At 41.4% G+C, this 20,568-nt stretch overlaps 1 protein-coding gene across 1 annotated transcript in view; it reads left to right on the plus strand.

The window, feature by feature from the left end:
- The window catches only part of CFAP47 (cilia and flagella associated protein 47), a 245,919-nt gene that overhangs the window by 156,755 nt on the left and 68,596 nt on the right, over window positions 1-20,568 (plus strand). Inside the window, exons 29-32 of the mRNA XM_087966888.1 lie at window positions 8,588-8,810; window positions 13,241-13,447; window positions 14,245-14,338; window positions 14,870-14,977. Coding sequence (XP_087823014.1) covers window positions 8,588-8,810; window positions 13,241-13,447; window positions 14,245-14,338; window positions 14,870-14,977 — 632 coding nt within the window. The remainder of the gene's footprint in view (window positions 1-8,587; window positions 8,811-13,240; window positions 13,448-14,244; window positions 14,339-14,869; window positions 14,978-20,568) is intronic.

Genomic DNA, 20,568 nt, shown 5'->3' on the forward strand with positions numbered 1-20,568 from the left:
AGGGGTATCTTCCCACTGATTCTCCTGAATTCATGGATGTGTTCTTTGATGGGCTGCCCTCCCTGCTTTAGGCTGCTGAGCTCATCTTACGTGTACGGGTCCTCCTCTGCCTCCTCAAATATGAGCATCTACGTCATGTAGTTGGGGGCCTCTTCTCTTGTGGAGGGTTGCTAGCTATCCTCTTGCTTCTCCCTCTAGCCCCTCAGAAATGGCATTCACCATGGCTCTAGGGGAGGGGTAGAGGTATCCATAGCATTCCAGGTAGATCTCAGCTGAGTCAATGAATAAAGCTAGCTGGTCTGGGTCTCCATCAAATTTCCCCCTGAACCAGGGCAGTTGGTTGGGCTCTTCTCCTTCCTCTCCCTGTTGCCCTCTGTAAGCCTGCACTTGAGGTGGCTTATGGTGGTTTGACATTGAAATGAGACACAGGGAACTGTCTCTGAGAAAAATGCCAACCCTGAGAGAACTCAGGTAGCAGTATTTATTGAGAAAAAACACAAGCAAAATACAGTCTGCATATTCAGAAAACAATGACCTCAACAGGAGATTACTTCACCAGCATGAGAACACACAATCTTGGAAAGTCCCAGATGTTACCTTGCTAGGATGAGATCATACAGCCACAGAAAGTCTCATGGGAAAGTTTGGAAAGTCCCATGAGAAAGCACAACTGTGTATCTTGAACTTTCACCCATTTTCCTGTTCCTTCTAAACTGGCAGAATCAAAACAGGATGAGGCACCCTGAGCAAAGATACACCTACCCCCACCAAGAATGCCCACATCTCCTAGACTTACTGCTAGTTATACAAAGGCCTTACAGAAAATGATAAAATGATCAATAGGTTATATTACCACATTCCCTCCTTTTTTATTTATTCAAAGATAGGGGGTGTTTTAGTGGCATAGTACACAGTTCCCTCATGACCTGATCCCACACGCCGGAAGACTGAGGTACACATTTGTAATAGATTAGGAATACATTGAATAAAACAACATAATAAGATACATATAGCAATAATAATAACAACCCCTTGCAATAAGGAGCGAAACCATGATCCATCAGGAAGCCAGGACCACAGACTGTCCCAGAATGATGCATTAAACCCATCGGCTCCAGATTGATGCTGAGCAATACGATCTTCCATGTCCTGAACAGTTTTTGTAATGTTTGGCTCATAATTATGTATAAAAATACAGCAATGCGAATGAATTAAAGCACAAACTCCTCCTTGAGCAGCTAACATAATATCTAAAGCATATCGATTTTGCAAAGTAACTGTACGAATTTCAGACATTTCTACATTAATCATCTTAATATTCTTTATAGTATCATTAAACATAGCAACAGTAAAATTATTTAAAATATGAATATCCCTATAGTTCATTGCAATTCCCAAAGGCGGGATAAGACCTCGGGAAATTTGTGTCCATAGATTACCTCCCATGGTTAGACCTGATTCCAGCTCACGCTTGTTGCGGATTCTGCCTTCCGCAACTGATCCAGTTTATAAATTACAGGTATTACATACCCCAATGTGCATATCCCAGACCAATTCCTGGGAACCTCCCGATACCCATACTCCCCACATAGGAACCACACATCATTCCCCATAGCCCAAGGCTCCCCCCGGGCTACCTCAGAACCATTCTTCATCTTCTCAAGATATTGACACATATAGCACTGAGGAGAATTGAACTGAGGGAGACAGGTATAGTTCTGCACACTGCTATTATAACAGATGGTTGGCATTTGAAAAGTGACATTACACCTGGACCAATTCCCTAGGAAAGTTCCTCCAAAGTCATTTCGGGTGAAGCATACATACGCCCTTCCCTTTAAAGACACCTTGACCTTAGCCGTCACATTCCGATTATAATGTGTGCATTTTTTCTTTTTTGAACATCTGGAATTGCTCTGTTGTAGCACAAGACAACTGTTTTCTCCAGGTTGCATTCTTTATTAAATCTTTTTCCTCAAAAGGCACTCCATGCAATGTTAGTCCTTCTCCCACTCTCCCAGGAAGGTGCATACACAACCAACAATTGGTGATGTTCAAGTTTTTGGCAGTTGTGCGCAAATCTTTAATGTAATTATTATCTGTCCACAAATCATCGCCCAAATCTCCGGCACGCTGAACATGCTGTCGCTGCTCTCTCCGCACCCGAGCAGCCCAGGACAGATTAGGTAGAATCAGCAGGATCAGGAACCACAGATGCACCATCCTGCTCCTCTGAAACTTCCTTCACAGGTGCCTGCGAATGATCAGGCCGAACACACCGACCAGGAACCCAACGAATTTGATCAAGATGTTCAACTGCTGCATAACCACGTCCCCACGTTATCAGCTCAGCAGGAACCCATGCTGGATCTGGAAGGAACCGCACCAACACCCGAGGTCTCACCGCATCTGTAGAAGGAGAAGAAAAATGCCTGCTGGCCGCGCTGAGGGGGTTACCAGACAAATTTAAAAAATTTAAAGTATATAAAGCTAGATTTAATTGATCTTGAATCGCCGGAAGCCCCAGGAGCTTCCCTCCTTTTTTATTTAATTTAGTCAACATGGTCTTGAGCATGGCATGTGAGCAACAAAACACACATTCACACGCTGCTCCAAACATCCTTGTAACAACAAAAGCAATCTTAAAATATCAGGTGATATTCCAGGAGACAAATAAGAACCTGCTACAAAGGGTAACAAATTATACACATACAATGAATCCACTATTAAATTAAAATCCTGATTGTGAAAATTTTGAAAAGCCAAAACTACAGCAGCAAGTTCTGCCTGCTGGGCAGACTTCTGCTCTGATGTCACTTTTGTATGCCAAATTCCAGATTTATCTTTCCAAACACAAGCACCAAAAACTTTCCCTCCATCAGTAAAAACTGTAGGAGCATCTGATATGCCCAATGGTATCCTTTCTTACATTTTGGGCACACTGATTTAGGACGAACACCCTGTCCCATTGATCTCTTATACTGCTGACTTTGACCCCCTCCAGGAGCCCGACATTGCGCTTTAAAATGTCCAGGCTTCCCACAATTGAAACAATTCCCCTTTTGAGCATGTCCTGTTTGTAAAGCCAGAGCTAAAGTTTCCATGTTAAAAGACTGACTCCCAACCTTCCTACATGCATTAATCAAATCTGCGATTTCTCTCTCCACTTGCTACCAGTGGATTTAAAATCTTTTTGCAATCTGTGTTAGCTTGTTCTACTGCTAACTTAAAAGCAACTCTTTCTGGGCGAATTGATTATCAATTTGTCTTTCAATAGCCAATTTCAGTCTGCTAATGAAATTTTCATAGGGTTCATTGTTCCCTTGTTTGATGTAAGTAAAGGTCTTCTCACCACCTTCGCCGCCAGGGAGAGACCCTATGGCTTGAAAAATTATTTGTGGGAGAAGAATGAACCCTTCCTCAGGCATACCATCTCTCTGTTGTTCCACTGTTGTAAAATTACCAGCTCCGTAAAGCTGATCTGGGGTAACATTTGCTGTTCCCCTCTGGACTGCCAGCTGTCTCCATTTCTGATCTAACACCAAATATTGAGCTGGAGTTAAAATCATATTCAACAGAGCTTTCCAGTCAGCCGGAATCATTTTATTTCCATAACCAACTGCTTCTAACAATGCCTGAGTATATGGCGTTCTAACACCATATTCTTTTGCTGCTTGCTTAACTTCCCTCAAAATTCTGAGCTGTAAAGGCTTCCACTCCCGCTGCGGATTTAATGCAGCATCCATGACAATTTCCACTGGATTAAGTTGAACTTCTACTCCAAACTCCACCAAATCATCTCCTGATAATTCCCCTCTATTCTTTGCTTCTTGAATAGCTGCAGTAACTGCATCCACCTGAACCCTTAAAGGTAAACTCTTATCCTCTGACAAAGTATTGCTAGCGCCGGACAGTCCCCCAGATTTATCTGGAGGTGCCGTCGGCGGCAACAAACGTACCGCATGGTAAAGCGGCAAACCTTCTTCGGGGGGTGATAGGAGCGGTTGTTCATAAGTAGCTAACGCATCCATAATCACCCTCCAGGTTAACAAAATTGAAGAAGGGGCACGAGGTTCCTCGTGCAAAAATTTCCCTATCTTTTTCCAGGACTCTACTTTAATACTACCTCCCTCCGGATATGACTTAATATTTTTCCAAACATACTGTAGTAAGTCCTCAATTTCTTTCTTTCCTACAGCACAACCCCTACTGCCAATTCCAAACCCAAAACTATTCCCAATGATCCCTCTCAATTCCCTGATGTGCTCTTTCTGAGCCTTCGAGAGATCTCCCCCATACTCACGAAAGAATCTATCTTCGTCCAGCGAAGAAGATGAGGGCCAGTCGACGTCCGCGACGATGAGTATAGGATGCGGGAAACGTATAGCCTTCCAAGCTATCACGTCGGGGTCACCATTTATGGTGGTTTGACATTGAAATGAGACACAGGGAACTGTCTCTGAGAAAAATGCCAACCCTGAGAGAACTCAGGTAGCAGTATTTATTGAGAAAAAACACAAGCAAAATACAGTCTGCATATTCAGAAAACAATGACCTCAACAGGAGATTACTTCACCAGCATGAGAACACACAATCTTGGAAAGTCCCAGATGTTACCTTGCTAGGATGAGATCATACAGCCACAGAAAGTCTCATGGGAAAGTTTGGAAAGTCCCATGAGAAAGCACAACTGTGTATCTTGAACTTTCACCCATTTTCCTGTTCCTTCTAAACTGGCAGAATCAAAACAGGATGAGGCACCCTGAGCAAAGATACACCTACCCCCACCAAGAATGCCCACATCTCCTAGACTTACTGCTAGTTATACAAAGGCCTTACAGAAAATGATAAAATGATCAATAGGTTATATTACCACAGTGGCTGACCTTCCTCCCCAGCTCTAGTTCGCACAGGGGGAAGGGACTGCCTGCTGTGTGGGGGAGGCACTGGCTGCCATTGTGGGCTCTTTTTTTCCTGGTATGTAGAGAGGGAGGGCTGTGGTCTTGCCTGCTTCTCTCCATTTCAAAAGGTCCTGTAAAAATTCCCCTATGTTTTGGGTGGCAGGACAGGCCATCATCTTCAATGGTGGCCTGTTCAGATCCCTCCCTCAGCTGCTCTATGGATCTTCTCAGGGATTCCATCAGGTACTTATCTGGTTTTCTCCCTTCCAACGGAACAGGTTTCTCCTCTTTGGAGTTGAAGAGGAGCTGTCCTCCTTCTGTAATTATGCTGTCAGTTTCTGTTTGCTTCTAGCTAGAAGCCAAGCTTTCTCCTGATAGACTCCGCCATGGCTGCCTGAGTTTCTCTCCATGCACCCCAGATGTCGGGGAGCGATGGAAGAGGCTAGGACGCAGCACCCCAGTGATTAATTAGGAGAGTTGGCTATCTGTCAGGATTCCGGCAGTTACTCCAATTAAATCATGAGCCTCGAGCCACATTCCCAAAACTAAAGAGGATTTATTTGAAGTAAATATTCTACGCCCAGCACTAACCAGGGCGTAGCCAACTCTGAGATACATAATTCACTGTCACCCTTGATCCTGCTTTCCCCCCCACCCCTCTGGGTGTATCATCCAACGAAAGACCTCCATAGCCAAGAGTCATCAATCATGCTCTCCAATTAGATTTTTTCGCAGCAGAAGCTTCAGTCATCTAATCAGTCTTTGAAGAAAATATGAATGGAATCCTGCCCACATGCTTTTATCTTTCTTGTTGACTTCAATCTACCTCATATTAACTGGACCCTTAATGAATGTACAACTGAACCCACACATGCAACCTTCTACAATGCAGTAACAAATCTGGGACTAGAACAACTAGTAGCCAACAACACTAGACTTAACAACTGCCTCGATCTCATCTTCTGCAATAGTTTGAATTCAATTTACGGAATACAAATTAAAGAACCCTTTTCCAACAGTGACCACAACATGATTGACTTTTGTCTCAACATATGTCCACACAAAAATCATCAAAACTATGGAATCCTCAATTGTAATTTCAAAAAAGGCAACTATGATCTTATAAACAACGATCTCTTATCCTTGATTGGCAATTTCTATTCATTGGATGCAATACTGTAGAAGACCATTACAACATATTTTTACTTGGTCAAAAGAGTCATCAAACTATATGTACCAATAACAACTCCCAAAACCAGAAAAAACAAATTACCCACAACAATAAGGAAGCTTCAATCCCAAAAGAAATCACTTTGGCAGAAAAACAAATCTGGTCATGTTGCCAACTTCAAAAGCCGATACAAAAATTTATGCCACCAGATAAAGACTGAATGCACCAATTATCATATTAAACAAGAAGAAAACCTTCTACACACCAATTCCACCCGCGCTTTCTACAATTTTGTAAACAACAAACTAAAAGACTCAAGGTCCATCCCACCCCTGAAAGGACCTACTGGTAAAGACTGCAACAATGACACCATTAAAGCCAACATCTTTAACACATTCTTCGGCTCAGTATTTGCAAACAGCAATGGATCATGCCCAGTATTTCCTAGTCGAACCATAGACAACTACAATGATCTAATACATATCGATTTTACAGAAGACAATGTTGAAAAAGCACTATGCAATCTAAAACCATCTCTATCTATTGGACCGTAATATGTGCCTACTTCTTAAAAAAGCTATCCACTGCCATAGCCAAACCTCTAAGCATAATCTTTGAAAAATCTTTCAGGACCAGCTCCTTGCCAAAACTATGGTCACAAGCCACGGTTATCCCCATCTTCAAAAAGGGAGACCCCAGCCTAGTTGAAAATTACAGACCAATCTCTTTATGCTGCATAACCTGTAAAGTCCTGGAATCAATTATTAATCAATCCATCATCCTCCACTTAGAGACAAACAACCTACTCTCTAATAAACAATTTGGTTTCAGGAAAAAACTATCCTGTAATCTGCAACTCTTACACTAGAAAAACATATGGACTACACAACTTGATGCAATAGATGCAATCTACATAGACTTCTGTAAAGCCTTTGATTCAGTGGTACATGACAAACTATTCCTAAAACTAAAATCTTACAGTATCTCTGGACACCTGCATAACTGGATAGAAGCAAACAAATGGTCAAAATTGGGAGCGTTCTATCAAATTCTGTACCTGTCAACAGTGGTGTCCCCCAAGGCAGTGTTCTAGGACCAACTCTCTTCATACTCTACATAAATGACCTCTATGATCATATTAAGAGTGACTGTGTTCTCTTTGCTGATGATGTAAAACTATTCAACACCACAGACAATACTGTTACCTTTCAAAAAGACCTTGACTATGTATCAGAATGGTCAAACAAATGGCAACTTCAAATCTCAACAAATAAATGCTCTGTCCTACATATAGGAAAAAAAATCAGACAATAAAATACAGGCTGAATAGTCAAGACCTTGTTGATGAACCAAACTCTGTCAAGGATCTTGGAGTACTCATCTCTAATGATCTAAGTGCTAGAGCCCACTGTAACTACATAGCCAAAAAGGCGTTAAGAGTTGTTAACCTAATCTTACGTAGCTTTTTCTCTGGTAATATTACACTAATAACTAGAGTATACAAAACATTTGCTAGACCAATACTCGAATACAGCTCATCAGTCTGGAACCCACATTACGTATCTGATATTACCACAGTTGAGAAAGTCCAGAAATATTTCACAAGAAGAGTTCTCCACTCCTTTACTCATTGCAGAATACCTTATGCCACCAGACTCGAAATTCTAGACCTAGAAAACCTAGAACTACGCAGCCTTCGGTCCGATCTAAGTATAGTATATAAAATCATACATTGCAATGTCCTACCTGTCAATGAATACTTCAGCTTCAACCATAACAACACAAGAGCAAACAATAGATACAAACTCAAGGTTAATTGCACTAAAATTTATTGCAGGAAATACGACTTCAGCAGCAGAGTGGTCAATGTCTGGAATACTCTACCTGACTCTGTGGTTTCTTCCCCAAACCCCAAAAACTTTAACCTTAGACTGTCTACTATTGACCTCACCCCTTTCCTAAGAGGTCTGTAGGAGCGTGCATAAGTGCACCAACGTGCCTACCGTCCCTCTCCTATTGTTTCTTTTATTTTTTAAATTTTTCTTATATGTATCCATGTATTCATAACTATGTTTTTACTTATACCTATTATCTTGCAAGCAATTGACAAAATAAATAAATAAATAAATAAATAAATAAATAAATAAATAAATAAATAAATAAAAATAAACACTTTCGATTCCACACTCTTGTCTGCTGTTTGAAAACACCCCTTCTTTCTGTTGTCAACTATAAAATGTGTATACAAAATGTTTCATGAGTTGACAGACATATTCATAATCAAGTCTAACTATTCAATATGAAGCTATGACTTTTATTTTATAGGATAACTAATATTTCCAAAGTAAGAAATAGACACTTTACTGATTATTGGAGCATAATCACATACATTTGGACATACCTGAAGTATTTGGTTTTGTTTTCAGCAAAAACTGAATGTTAAATAACTAAATAATATGTAATGGTTTGCTAGCAAGTGGTACAATGATAACTAAATTACTGTATTTTTATGCAGAACTGGAAAAAATCCTTGAAAATGAAAACATAAAGAAGCAGGAGGCTGTCATCCAAAATAAATGGGTTAAGAGGAATACATCTAATGAATTAGTTTTTCCTGCAGAAGACACAGCAAAATATACTTTCTTCCAGAAAATTGTAATGGCAGCTCAGAACTGGTTTACTCTTTTTGGTTGGTCTAAAGGACCAAATCCAATTTCAATTCCATATTCTCTAAGACGGTAAGAGCAGATTGTTATCACAGACAACTTTTTTTTTTAAATGAATGCTTTATTAAACTTAGGAAATATTTTTGTATGAGTTGGAGAAAAGAGCAGTGATTTATATTTATATTTGTAAGCTAGACAACCCTTGACTTATTGGGTCATTGTTTTACTGGTATTTCCTTACCAGATTTCTCAGTGTTTTCAACAATAGTGAAGCATCTAATGTATTGCTTTCAGTGGAAAAGTTCTTAAAAATTCAGGAAGATGTTCAGATATTTGTCTGTCTTGAAAACAGTCCATGTTGAACTGTATAGCAGTCAAACATCTGAGCATGGGAATTTTTTATTCTCTTTTGTATTATGCCATAAAACCTTGTATAAAATTTGCCAAATTTCAATTCCATGGAAGTCATGGATTCTGGATTTTGGATTGTGAATGCATTCTGTAACTTATCCCATTTAAGGTACATTGGTTCATCACTGTTGCCCTATGATGTATCATTTCACCCAGTTAAAAATTACACACAGACAAAGAGTTATGCACAGATAAATATGAGAGTTCCTATAGTATATAAATTATTAAAAAATAAAATATAAATTTCATTGATAGTTAAAAGAGGCATATGTCAGCATTCCAGGAAACCTCCATTCCAATCAGTAACTCCGAGACAGACGTCATCTCAAAAGTACCTTTATTAGAATAGCACCTGGCACATCTGTGGAAGTTTTCCGGACTTCCCACAATGTCCCAAACTACAAACCATCCCCTTTTCCCTCATCATCACATCACATGAACCAATCCCAAAGCAAGTTCCTTTTTTTTTGTTCCTACGCCACAGCCCATGACCTTGAACTAACAAAAAAATTATATTTTGTCTACTTAGAGCTACTCAATTAAAATCACCCTCTTCCCACTTTCTCAAGCTATGTGGCAGCGTTGAATAAGGTTTCCAAAGCTGACAGGCGTCCCTTGAGAAGTTCACCTCCTATAAGAAATAATAAACAAAACACAACCAGGGGTTAATGCAATGTCCTTAACCCCCTCTCCCCCCTCCAAGAGGACCCTTCGGTTTGTTAGGGAATTCCTCATGGAATTGGTTAACTAATCTATCTGCATGTACATCCCAACTTTTAACCCAAGTAGTATTTGATACAGGGTAACCCTTCCACAATACCAAGTATTGTAATCTCCCTCAGTGTAATCTAGAATCAAGTATTTCTTGATTTCATAATGTGTCTCACTCTGTACGATTAAAGGTTTAGGGGGAGTTGTTGGTATTGGTCTTAAAATTGATACTACAGCTGGTTTTAATAAACTACTATGGAACACTGGGTGTATTTTTCCCAATAACCGGGGAAGACTTAATTGGATTACTTTTGATATTGGGAATGGACCTAAGAACGTAGGGCCCAACTTCTTACTAGGAAGTTTCAATCTGAGATATTTTGTTGACAAAAATACTTTTTCCCCTACTTTAAATGGTGGTTGGAGGGATCTGTGTTTGTCTGCCTGCTTTTTGTATTTCTTAGCAGCTTCAGTCAAAGCTTTTTTCATATCCTCCCAACCCTTTTTTAATGAGTTCATCCATTCTGTTACAGATATGGATGTGGGGGGGGGGGGTTTCTTTGGGTAATTCTGGCATAGGGACAAATTCCATGCCAGTGTTGATTTGGAATGGAGTCAAGCCCATACTGCTATGTACTGCATTATTATAAGCAACCTCTGCAAATGGCAATAATTCCGCCCAGTTTTCAAATTGGGCTTCGGTTTGGTAGGGGAAGGCCCCATTTTCAATAGCTCTGTCAAAGGGAGGGAGACCTCAGCAAAAGAAGGAATGAATTTTCTATAGAATTTGGCAAAACCCCAAAAGCTTTGAAGTTGCTTTCATGTTTTGGGAGGTTGCCAGTCTCGCACAGCTTTCACTTTTCCAGGGTCAATCTCAATTCCTTGGTTGGATATTCGTCAGCCTAGGTAATCAGCGACTCTTTGTGGAATTTGCATTTTGACAGTTTTACATATAACTTGGTGGCTAAAAGTGTTTTCAGCACTTGTCTGAACAATTTGACATGTTCCTTGATGGTTATGCTGAATATAAGGATGTAATCCAGGTAGATGAGGACCCCCTGGTACAAGTGGGGATGTAACACTTTGTTGATGAGTTGTATAAATACTGCGGGAGGCCCTTGAAGTCCGAAAGGCATGACTCGGAATTGGAAACTACCCAAAGGGCAGTTGAAGGCAGTTTTCCATTCGTCTCCCTCCTTTAGGTGGACTCGGTAGTAAGCTTTTTTCAGATCTAGTTTGGTGAAGCCCTTGCCTTTTGACAGGTGGTTTAATAAGTCCTTCATGAGGGGGAGAGGGTACATGTTTTTTACGCACACAGCATTCACACCCTTAAAATCAACACATAATCTCAACCCGCCATCTTTCTTTTCTTTGAACAGCACTGAGGTGGCCAACCTAGATTTGGCAGGCTCAATGAAACCTCTGTCCAAATTGTTATTGATGTATTTCCTCAATTCAGTCATTTCAGCTGGTGTCATGGAATACATCTTTGGTTTTGGCAGTTTTGCCCTGGGTTCTAACTGTATGGCACAATCAATGGCTTGATGGGGAGATAAAACATTGCATTCCTCTTCACTGAATGCCTCAGCCAAGTCTCTGTATTGTTTGGCTACTTGGGGAGTACCTGGAAGAAAGTCTGAGGCGGTGGTTGTTGCTTCAGTTTTTGGACCCATGTTTGGTAGTAGTTTCTTAGTGGGTGGAAGGGGGGGCAGTGGGCCCACCCCAATTATAATTTTTCAGTATCCATCCTCTCACTTGATGGTAGGGGCCATTTTTGTTGATTGATATTGCGGTCTAATTTGAGGGCTGTTGCATACCACGCTTGTAGCGTTTCAGGTATTCCTCTAATGTTGCAGGCTTTTTTTACACTTCTGGGTCAATGGCGTTTTTGAAATAGTGCAAGATGATTCTTTCAGGCCAGTCCATGAGGTGGCTTGTGACCCTTTTAAAGTCCCATACAAAGTCTGGTAAGGGTCGCTTGCCTTGTTTCATTTCCATTAATTTGTCCCCATTTTCCACCACTCTGTCTGGATTTTCATATTGGAAAGTTCCTTTTTGTTCCTATGTCAGCCACACTCCATGACCTTGAACTAACAAAAGAATTTTATTTTGTCTACTTAGAGCTACTCAATTAAAATCACCCCCTCCCACTTTCTCAAGCTATGTGGCAGTGTTGAATAAGGTTTCCAAAGCATATTTTTATGTATGAGTTGACCAGCCCGTCAGCTTTGGAAGCCATATTTAGAACCAGAAGCTTTCACGTTGCCACATTCCTGTGCCTGGAATAGTAGGGGGGGATTTTAGAGTGTTGGTAGTTAGACATAATAGCATTCTTCTTTTTGGTCAAGGTCATGTTATTCTTGCACCTGGAGGAGGAGTGGTTGAAGGGATGTCTCAAGTTGGAACAGTTGATGATTGGACCATATGATGGACTGATGGGTTGGGTTTTGACTTTTGAATTACTAAAAGAAAACCTGGAAGTCTCAGATTCAGGTTTTCCCAGATGTGCCAGTAATACCTACTCTAATAAAAGGAAACTGAGAAAATGCCCTTCTCGGAGTTTTTGATTGGAGTTGGATTTTTCTGGAACTTTGACATTGACTATGCATAGTGTTCTATTCATAATGTATCTTTTTAAATAAAATAATATAAATGTTCATCCTATTTGGTTAAATTAATTACTAGTCAGTAAACCATATTTTCCCATTGTTGTTTAGAAGGCCTTCCTCGAAGACGTCTTTGCCCAGACCGTTGGTGTGTGTGTCTGTGTGTGTGTGTGAAGCCCCCTTGCTTCCTTCTTTCTGGGCTTGTTCCTGCCATTTTTTATTTTCTGTTTAGTACTGCATCGGTTGTTCTTGTTTAGTTGTTATGCTACCTAGACTTTTTGGTATCAAATAGTAAATACAGCCAGTCCTTGACTTACAACAGTTCATTTACTTACTATACGAAATTACAATGGCACTGAAAAATATGACAGCCGTTTTTCATATTTACGACTGTTGCAGCATCCCCATGGTCATATGATCAAAATTCAGATACTTAGTAAATGACTCATATTTAGGAAGGTTGTAGTATCCCGAGGTCATGTGATCGCTTTTTGCAACCTTCTGACAAGCAAAGTCAATAGGAAAGCCAGATTCATTTAAGAACCATGTGACTAACATAACAACTTCAGTGATTCACTTAATGACTGTGGGAAGAAAGGTCAAAAAATGGGGCAAAATTCACTTAAATATTTCACTTAGCAACAGAAATGTTGGGCTCAATTGTGGTCATAAGTCAAGGACTACCTGTACCACAAAATAACAAAATATTCCAATAGGAGGTTCTTTAATTTACCTTACTTTTAATAATAAAACAGATTTCTTTGTATCCTCTAGTGATATTTGTAAAATTCAAATGACTTCATCAGATGAAAAACTTAAGCTAAATCTTGGTAAGGATACCAAGACAATTTATGACATGTTGATTCATTTAAGTGGACAATTATTGCCTGGAATTAGTTCAAGTCAAGTTTTGCCTTTTGATCCCATCCAACGAGTGGTGCAACTTCACTGGCAACATTCTACAATGATCACTTTTCTTAAGTATGTGCTTTGAAAGTACTAGTATGATTTGCATATAGTTTCAAAAGTTTTCTAGATATGTACATATTTATTGAAGTATTAATATTATGCTAGACCATTCTGAAATAAAATATTAATTTGAAGACTGACCTCTAAAACCACAATAAAAAGCCACATATATTATAGATACACTGGCTAGAGGCCATATTCCATATATGAAGAAGGTAAGGGCAAAAATATAAAATCAATATTATTTCAATTAAAAGGTGTTAACTTATTTCACAGACAAATAGTTTTAATTATCTAATTTGTAAAATTAATAAAGTATGTAAAAGTACATATATTAACCCTCATTTCCTCCTTCCTTCCATCAAATGCAGTAAATAAGAAGATGGTGATAAAATGACAGGAATAGGGACAGAACTGGGAAAAGATGAGAAAGGGAGTTACAATTTGGGATGGAAAAGAAGAAAACAGTTGTTTGTAAAAAGCTCAACAAGCATTCATGCTGCATTTTGCAATCATAAACCTATGTATACTTAACCTGTAGAAAATTCTATTGAGTTCAATGGCTTTTATTCCCAAGTATCCTTAGGATTCCTATTTTTTGGTTTTTTTGAAATCCTGCAATAGTCTACTCCTCTATTCAAGAGGGACAAATGTTCTTATGAGAAAAAGTAATCTGTTTAAGTATCTTTTTTGGAGGATATAAGATTTCAAATTTATGGCTATGGATAAAAACCTCTTGAAGTTAGTCATTCTTTTCCAATATTTTGCATTGTTTCTATTTATTACTTTGCTTTTGATGTTGACTTTAGAAGTCAAGGAGCGTCTCTTTCCCACATTATGCCTCAGTTTCTTCTTGACTTCGAAGATTATACGATATGGTCCCATTTGCAGCTTATGCTGAAGGTAATTTACCTAGCTAAACTTCATATTTTTAATGTTAATATACTGTAATAATTCAAAAGATTTTTCTCTGGTTGTATGAATAATACTATAATATGTAAATCTACCACTTTTTATTTTGTTGTGAGTTATTTACAAGCTATAGCCAGCAGTAGTGCTTTAATGAAACTTACATCAAGAGGAAATATACAGATTTGTAAAGGATATTTGCTGGAAATATAGCATGCTCCCCCCCCCCTCCTTTCCTGCATGGCAATCTAAACTCCCTGAAGCATATTTATTTGAAAGCAGATCACATTACCAAATAAATATCCGTATAATACCATTTTTATAATCTTATATAGTATTTTGAACACAGCATTTTCTGCATCCACAGATTTATTAATACTACTAATTTATTACAACTCAATGCCACCCAAATATGCAGAACATCTTAATAATTTTATTTCAGATAATACTTAATGTTAGTTCATTGTGGTAGATGATGAAAGAAAACCAAAATGTAAATCTGAATTATTTTATTTTTATTTAAAGATTCAAAAATCTAATGAAGATGAGAGTTATATTTATGTTTTGGATGACTCTATCTTTGAGGCTGTGAGTAAGCGAGCCTGGACAGATGTGCTAATTCAAATATACAAGGTGAGATGAGTAAGTCTTTATTCACACAAACTTGATTGACATAATGTAAAACCATTGCTTGTTTTAGCTGTAATTATGATCGTGCAAAATAAAGTGTAATCCTTTTATTTATATATGTAAATATGTATTGGGGTCTATGAATTTGGGCAAGGCACATATTGCATAAATAGTGACTAAAAATAACTTCATATTATCATATACATCAATCTGAAAATTGGTTGGACAATTTAAAAGCAATTTTGTACTGAGAGAAAAATAAAATTCCCACTGAAGAATGTAGACTCAATCTGGACACTTAAAATCTTTAGTGAAGTTTCTGAAAGTTTGAAAAAGACATGTTGTCTAATAAAAAAAGAAACTTATCAGAAGAGATGCTGTGTAAGAACATTATTCAGATGAGTACAACCAGAGGTGGTATTCAGCTGGTTCACACCAGATTGGCAAACCGGTAGCAAGAATTTGGCATGGGTCGCCGAACCGGAAGTGACTTCTGGCTGGCCACACCCCCGACCCAGTCGCCCAGTTGCCTCTCACTCGCCCCTTCTGGCTGCTCGATGCTCGATGTTCATCCATCTTTTCTGGCTGCTCGATGTTCACCCCACCCACCCCCACCCGCCCTTTATATGTTGCCTTCACCACGTGGCTCAGCTAATCGCCTTGCCAGTTGCCTTGTTGATGCCCGGTCAGCTCAGCTCACCAAAGTAAGCAATGCATACCTCCTGCTGACCCTTCGCCTTGGGGCTGGGGCTGGGGCCCCAGGGATGCATGCTATTTCCTGAGGCCTGGAACCACCAGCTGCCTAGCTGGGTTGGGAAACGCATGATTTCCCAGCTCCAGCCTTGCCTTGGAGCCGCCGCCCACTTGCCACCTGCTCACCACCCACTCTCCCTTAAGCGCGATGCGTCACCCATTTTCCCCTCCTTCAGAGGCCCTGGCCTGACCCTTAATCTCCTCACTTCTTCCCCTACATCATCCATGGCCACGACCTTACTTTCCTCCAGCGGCTGGCTGCCAGGGAAGGGTCCCCGCCAGCCCACATCTTGCCCCCCTTGTCATGAGATGCCTGCAGCCGCTGCCTCTTTTTTGGGTGCAAGTCTCCTAGCTGATGCCTGCCAGCCAGAATGGGTGGGCTGAGGTTTTCTTCCTCCCCACCTGATGAAGCGGGCTCAATGGGGTGGACCTGTATGCCAGTGCCTCTGCTCCCTTTGCTCTCCCAGGTTCCAGCGCACTGGTCAGCCTGCCAACAAACGCTGCCCTGGCTCTGCCCATTGCTCCTGCCATCACTGCAGGGGAGAGGGTGGCGATAGTTCACACGTGCAGCCCTGCCTCCCCAAAAGAGTAGCAGCGAGAGATGGGCGAAAACTGCTGGTGCCTTTTTGCTCCCTGGGTGACAGGAGCAGCTGGCAGGGCAGCATTTGCTGGTGGGGCATCAACTGCTCCATGTCCGGGCTGGCCAGCATGCCAGAACCCGGAAGAGCAAGGGGAGCAGAGCTGCCAGACAGAAAGGGCTTTCCTTCCTTTCCACCCAGTGCAGCGGGCTCCATGGGGTGGACCTGCATGCCAGGGCTTTACTTCCTCCCCACCCGAGCAGGCTTCTTGCTGCTCTTCTGGGAGGCAGGGCTGTGCAGGAGCTGACTCCAAGCAGGACGAACGTCTATCCAACGCCGCGGTAAGAGGTGCTCCAAAAGGGAAGATGGGAACTCCCGGGGCTGCCTCCCATAGCAGCGCTGCCACTCCCACCGCTCGCTTTCTGCCTTCTCGTGCCATCCCAGTCAGACCAGGGGTATGTGTCTGTGTCTGTCTCTCTCTCTCTCTCTCTCTCTCTCTCTCTCTCTCTCTGTGTGTGTGTGTGTGTGTGTGTGACAGAGAGAGAGAGAGAGAGAGAGAGAGAGCAAGAAAGAAAGAAAGAAAGATAAAGAAAGAAAGAAAGAAAGAAAGAAAGAGACAAAGAAAGAGACAAAGAAAGGAAGAAAGAAAGAAAGAGAAATAGGAAGAGAGAGAAAAAAGGAAAAGAAATAGGAAGGGAGAGAGAGAGAGAAAACCCTGTGCTATTTTTAATTGTTCCATTAGTTATCAGATATTAATATTTTATACTGTCCCTACACCTAGAGTGATTTTGCTGCCTTTCTTTTGCCAAGGTATTTTTCAGGGTTTATGTGCATTGAATGTCTATAGTCCAGAGCATAAATACAGGTGTGTTTAACAGAGTTGAAAGGAACTATGGAGGTCTTCTAGTCCAACCCTCTGCTCAGGAAGGAAAACTCTGAGATGTCAAACTCTGAGTAGAAGTCCTGGGAAAAGTGTCAGAATAATAGAATAAGTCTTAGATGGGGGGAACCCTATACCATTTCAGAGAAATAGTTGTCCAAGTCTTTTCTTAAAAACGTCCAGTGTTGGAGCACCCAGAACTTTTGGAGGCAAGCAGTTCCACTGGTTAATTGTTCTCACTGTCAGGAAGTTTCTCCTTACTTTTAGGTTGCTTCTCTCTTTGTTCAGTTTCCATCCTTCTGATGCTTTGGAAAATATATTGTTTGCCTTCTGGTGCTTTGGAAAATACATTGCCCCCCTTCCTTCTGGCAGTCCCTTAAAAGCCTGTTGCCACACTCTTGGGCAAAGCATGTGAGCCATTTCCTCCTTTCAGTGGTCCATGAAAATACACTGCTCAAAAAAATAAAGGGAACACAAAAATAAGACATCCTAGATCCGAATGAATGAAATATTCTTATTAAATACTTTGTTCATTACATAGTTGAATGTGCTGACAACAAAATCACACAAAAATTATCAATGGAAATCAAATTTAGCAACCCATGGAGGTCTGGATTTGGAGTTACACTCAAAATTAAAGTGGAAAAAAACACCACAGGCTGATCCAACTTTGATGTAATGTCCTTAAAACAAGTCAAAATGAGGCTCAGTAGTGTGTGTGTGGCCTCCGCGTGTCTGTATGACCTCCCTACACTGCCTGGGCATGCTCCTGATGAGGTGGCGGATGGTCTCCTGAGGGATCTCCTCCCACACCTGGACAAAAGCATCCCCCAACTCCTAGAAAGTCTATGGTGCAACGTGGTATTGGTGAATGGAGCGAGACTTGATGTCCCAGGTGTGCTCAATTGGATTCAGGTCTGGGGAACGGGCGGGCCAGTCCATAGCATCAATGCCTTCGTCTTGCAGGAACTGCTGACACACTCTAGCCACATGAGGTCTAGCATTGTCTTGCATTAGGAGGAACCCAGGGCCAACCGCACCAGCATATGGTCTCACAAGGGGTCTGAGGATCTCATCTTGGTACCTAATGGCAGTCAGGCTACCTCTGGCGAGCACATGGAGGGCTGTGCGGCCCCCTAAAGAAATGCCACCCCACACCATTACTGACCCACTGCCAAAACGGTCATGCTGGAGGATGTTGCAGGCAGCAGAACATTCTCCACGGTGTCTCCAGACCCTGTCACGTCTGTCACATTTGCTCAGTGTGAACCTGCTTTCATCTGTAAAGACCACAGGGCACCAGTGGCGAATTTGCCAATCTTGGTGTTTTTTGGCAAATGCCAAACGTCCTGTACGGTGTTGGGCTGTAAGCACAACCCCCACCTGTGGATATCGGGCCCTCATACCACCCTCATGGAGTCTGTTTCTGACCTTTTGAGCAGCCACATGCACATATGTGGCCCACTGGAAGTCATTTTGCAGGGCTCTGGCAGTGCTCCTCCTGTCCTTGCACAAAGGTGGAGGTAGCAGTCCTGATGCTGGGTTGTTGCCCTCCTACGGCCTCCTCCACATCTCCTGATGTACTGGCCTGTCTCCTGGTAGCGTCTCCATGCTCTGGACACTACACTGACAGACACAGAAAACCTTTTTGCCACAGCTCGCATTGATGTGCCATCCTGGATGAGCTGCACTACCTGAGCCACTTGTGTGGGTTGTAGACTTCGTCTCATGCTACCACTAGAGTGAAAGCACCGTCAGCATTCAAAAGTGACCAAACCATCAGCCAGAATGCATAGGAACTAAGAAGTGGTCTGTGGTCACCACCTGCAGAACCACTCCTTTATTGGGAATGTCTTGCTAACTGCCTATGCTTTCCACCTGTTGTCTATTCCATTTGCACAACAGCATGTGAAATTGATTGTCAATCAGTGTTGCCTAAGTTTGATTTCACAGAAGTGTGATTGACTTGGAGTTACATTGTGTTGTTTAAGTGTTCCCTTTATTTTTTTGAGCAGTGTACATCTATAGTACGTAGATAATAAAGTAAAAAAAATGGTGAACAACATTTTTATAGAACTATAGATATGTTGAGGCTGGGTGTGCAAGGAATGGCTGGGAGGAGAGAAGCCAGGTGAGGCACCTCTTGACGTGAGTGACATTAAGTTGGCCACACCCACCCCAGTCACATGACCACCAAGCCATGCCCACCCCATCATATGACCACCAATCATGCCCACCCCAGTCACATGACCTTAAGCCATGCCCACCAAATAAGCCATGCCCACAGAACCTGTCGTAAAAAATTTTTTAATCCCACCACTGAGTACAACACTCTACTGCACCCCAAAACACCAGACTACCTATAGAAGGTCGTCCAATAGAATGGATACCCATGCTACTTTATCAAAAAGTACAAGCAAAAGCTATAGAAAGGTTAACACTGCCATATTTCAAAAAACATCTCAGAAAGAACTGACAAATCATTATAACGTATCAGTATGGCACATAAATCAATTAAACTCTCCAGAACATTTTATTATAGGTTATCCAAAAGACCCCATAGCCCAAGAAGAAGAAAAAAAACAAGCTATTTACAACATACATGTAAGGACTGTACAGCTACTTTGTAGGACAGACAGACAGACGGCTGAACACCAACTAGCAGTCAGAAGACATGAAAATTAATCTTATAACACATGGACAGATCAGCCATAGTGTCAGGGTTCTGACCAACGCCCTAATTAAATCATGAGCCTTGAGCCAACCTTAAAAAGAAATCCAATTATTTATTAGGAGCTTCATGTCAGCATGTTCCAAGTGAAGCTAACTCTGACCCCACATAATTTACAGTCCAGCTCTGATCCTGTTCCCCCTCCCCCCAAGGTGTGTCATTAGTTACATTCTCCAACGAAGTAATTTTGCTGGTTGTAGAGATCATTCCCCTCTGGCCACTGTGTGTAACCCCGGAGACGGCCTTGACAGAGATATGGCTGGAATGTGCTTTTGTTTTGAGTGATATGCTGCAAGTTCGTTTTCCCATCCTCCTTGCCTATGGCAACTCGAAAGCAGGCCAGGGATACTTTGCTAGTTGACATTTGGCTCCCCTCACTTCCTGAAGGCAACCTATGCAAAGCAAAAACAACTTGAGTACAGGTATAGATTTCAGGGTTGCGATCCTCACTCAGGCTTGTTTGAGTTGTCTGCGTGGAATTTAGCTATGAGGCGGTGAACCTGGATGTTCCTACTCTTTACCCAAGACATCTCTGATAAGGGGTAGCCCTTCCATTTGATTAGGTATTGAAGCTGTTCTCCTGTGCTACCTTAAGTTGAGGATTTGTTGCACCTCATAATGGGTTTGGCCCCATATGACCATGGGATCTGGG

This window comes from Notechis scutatus, chromosome 5 (genome assembly GCF_049901735.1).
Source record: "Notechis scutatus isolate UNSWTSFEM ecotype Mainland chromosome 5, rNotScu1.2, whole genome shotgun sequence".
Classification (NCBI taxonomy): Eukaryota; Metazoa; Chordata; class Lepidosauria; order Squamata; family Elapidae; genus Notechis; species Notechis scutatus.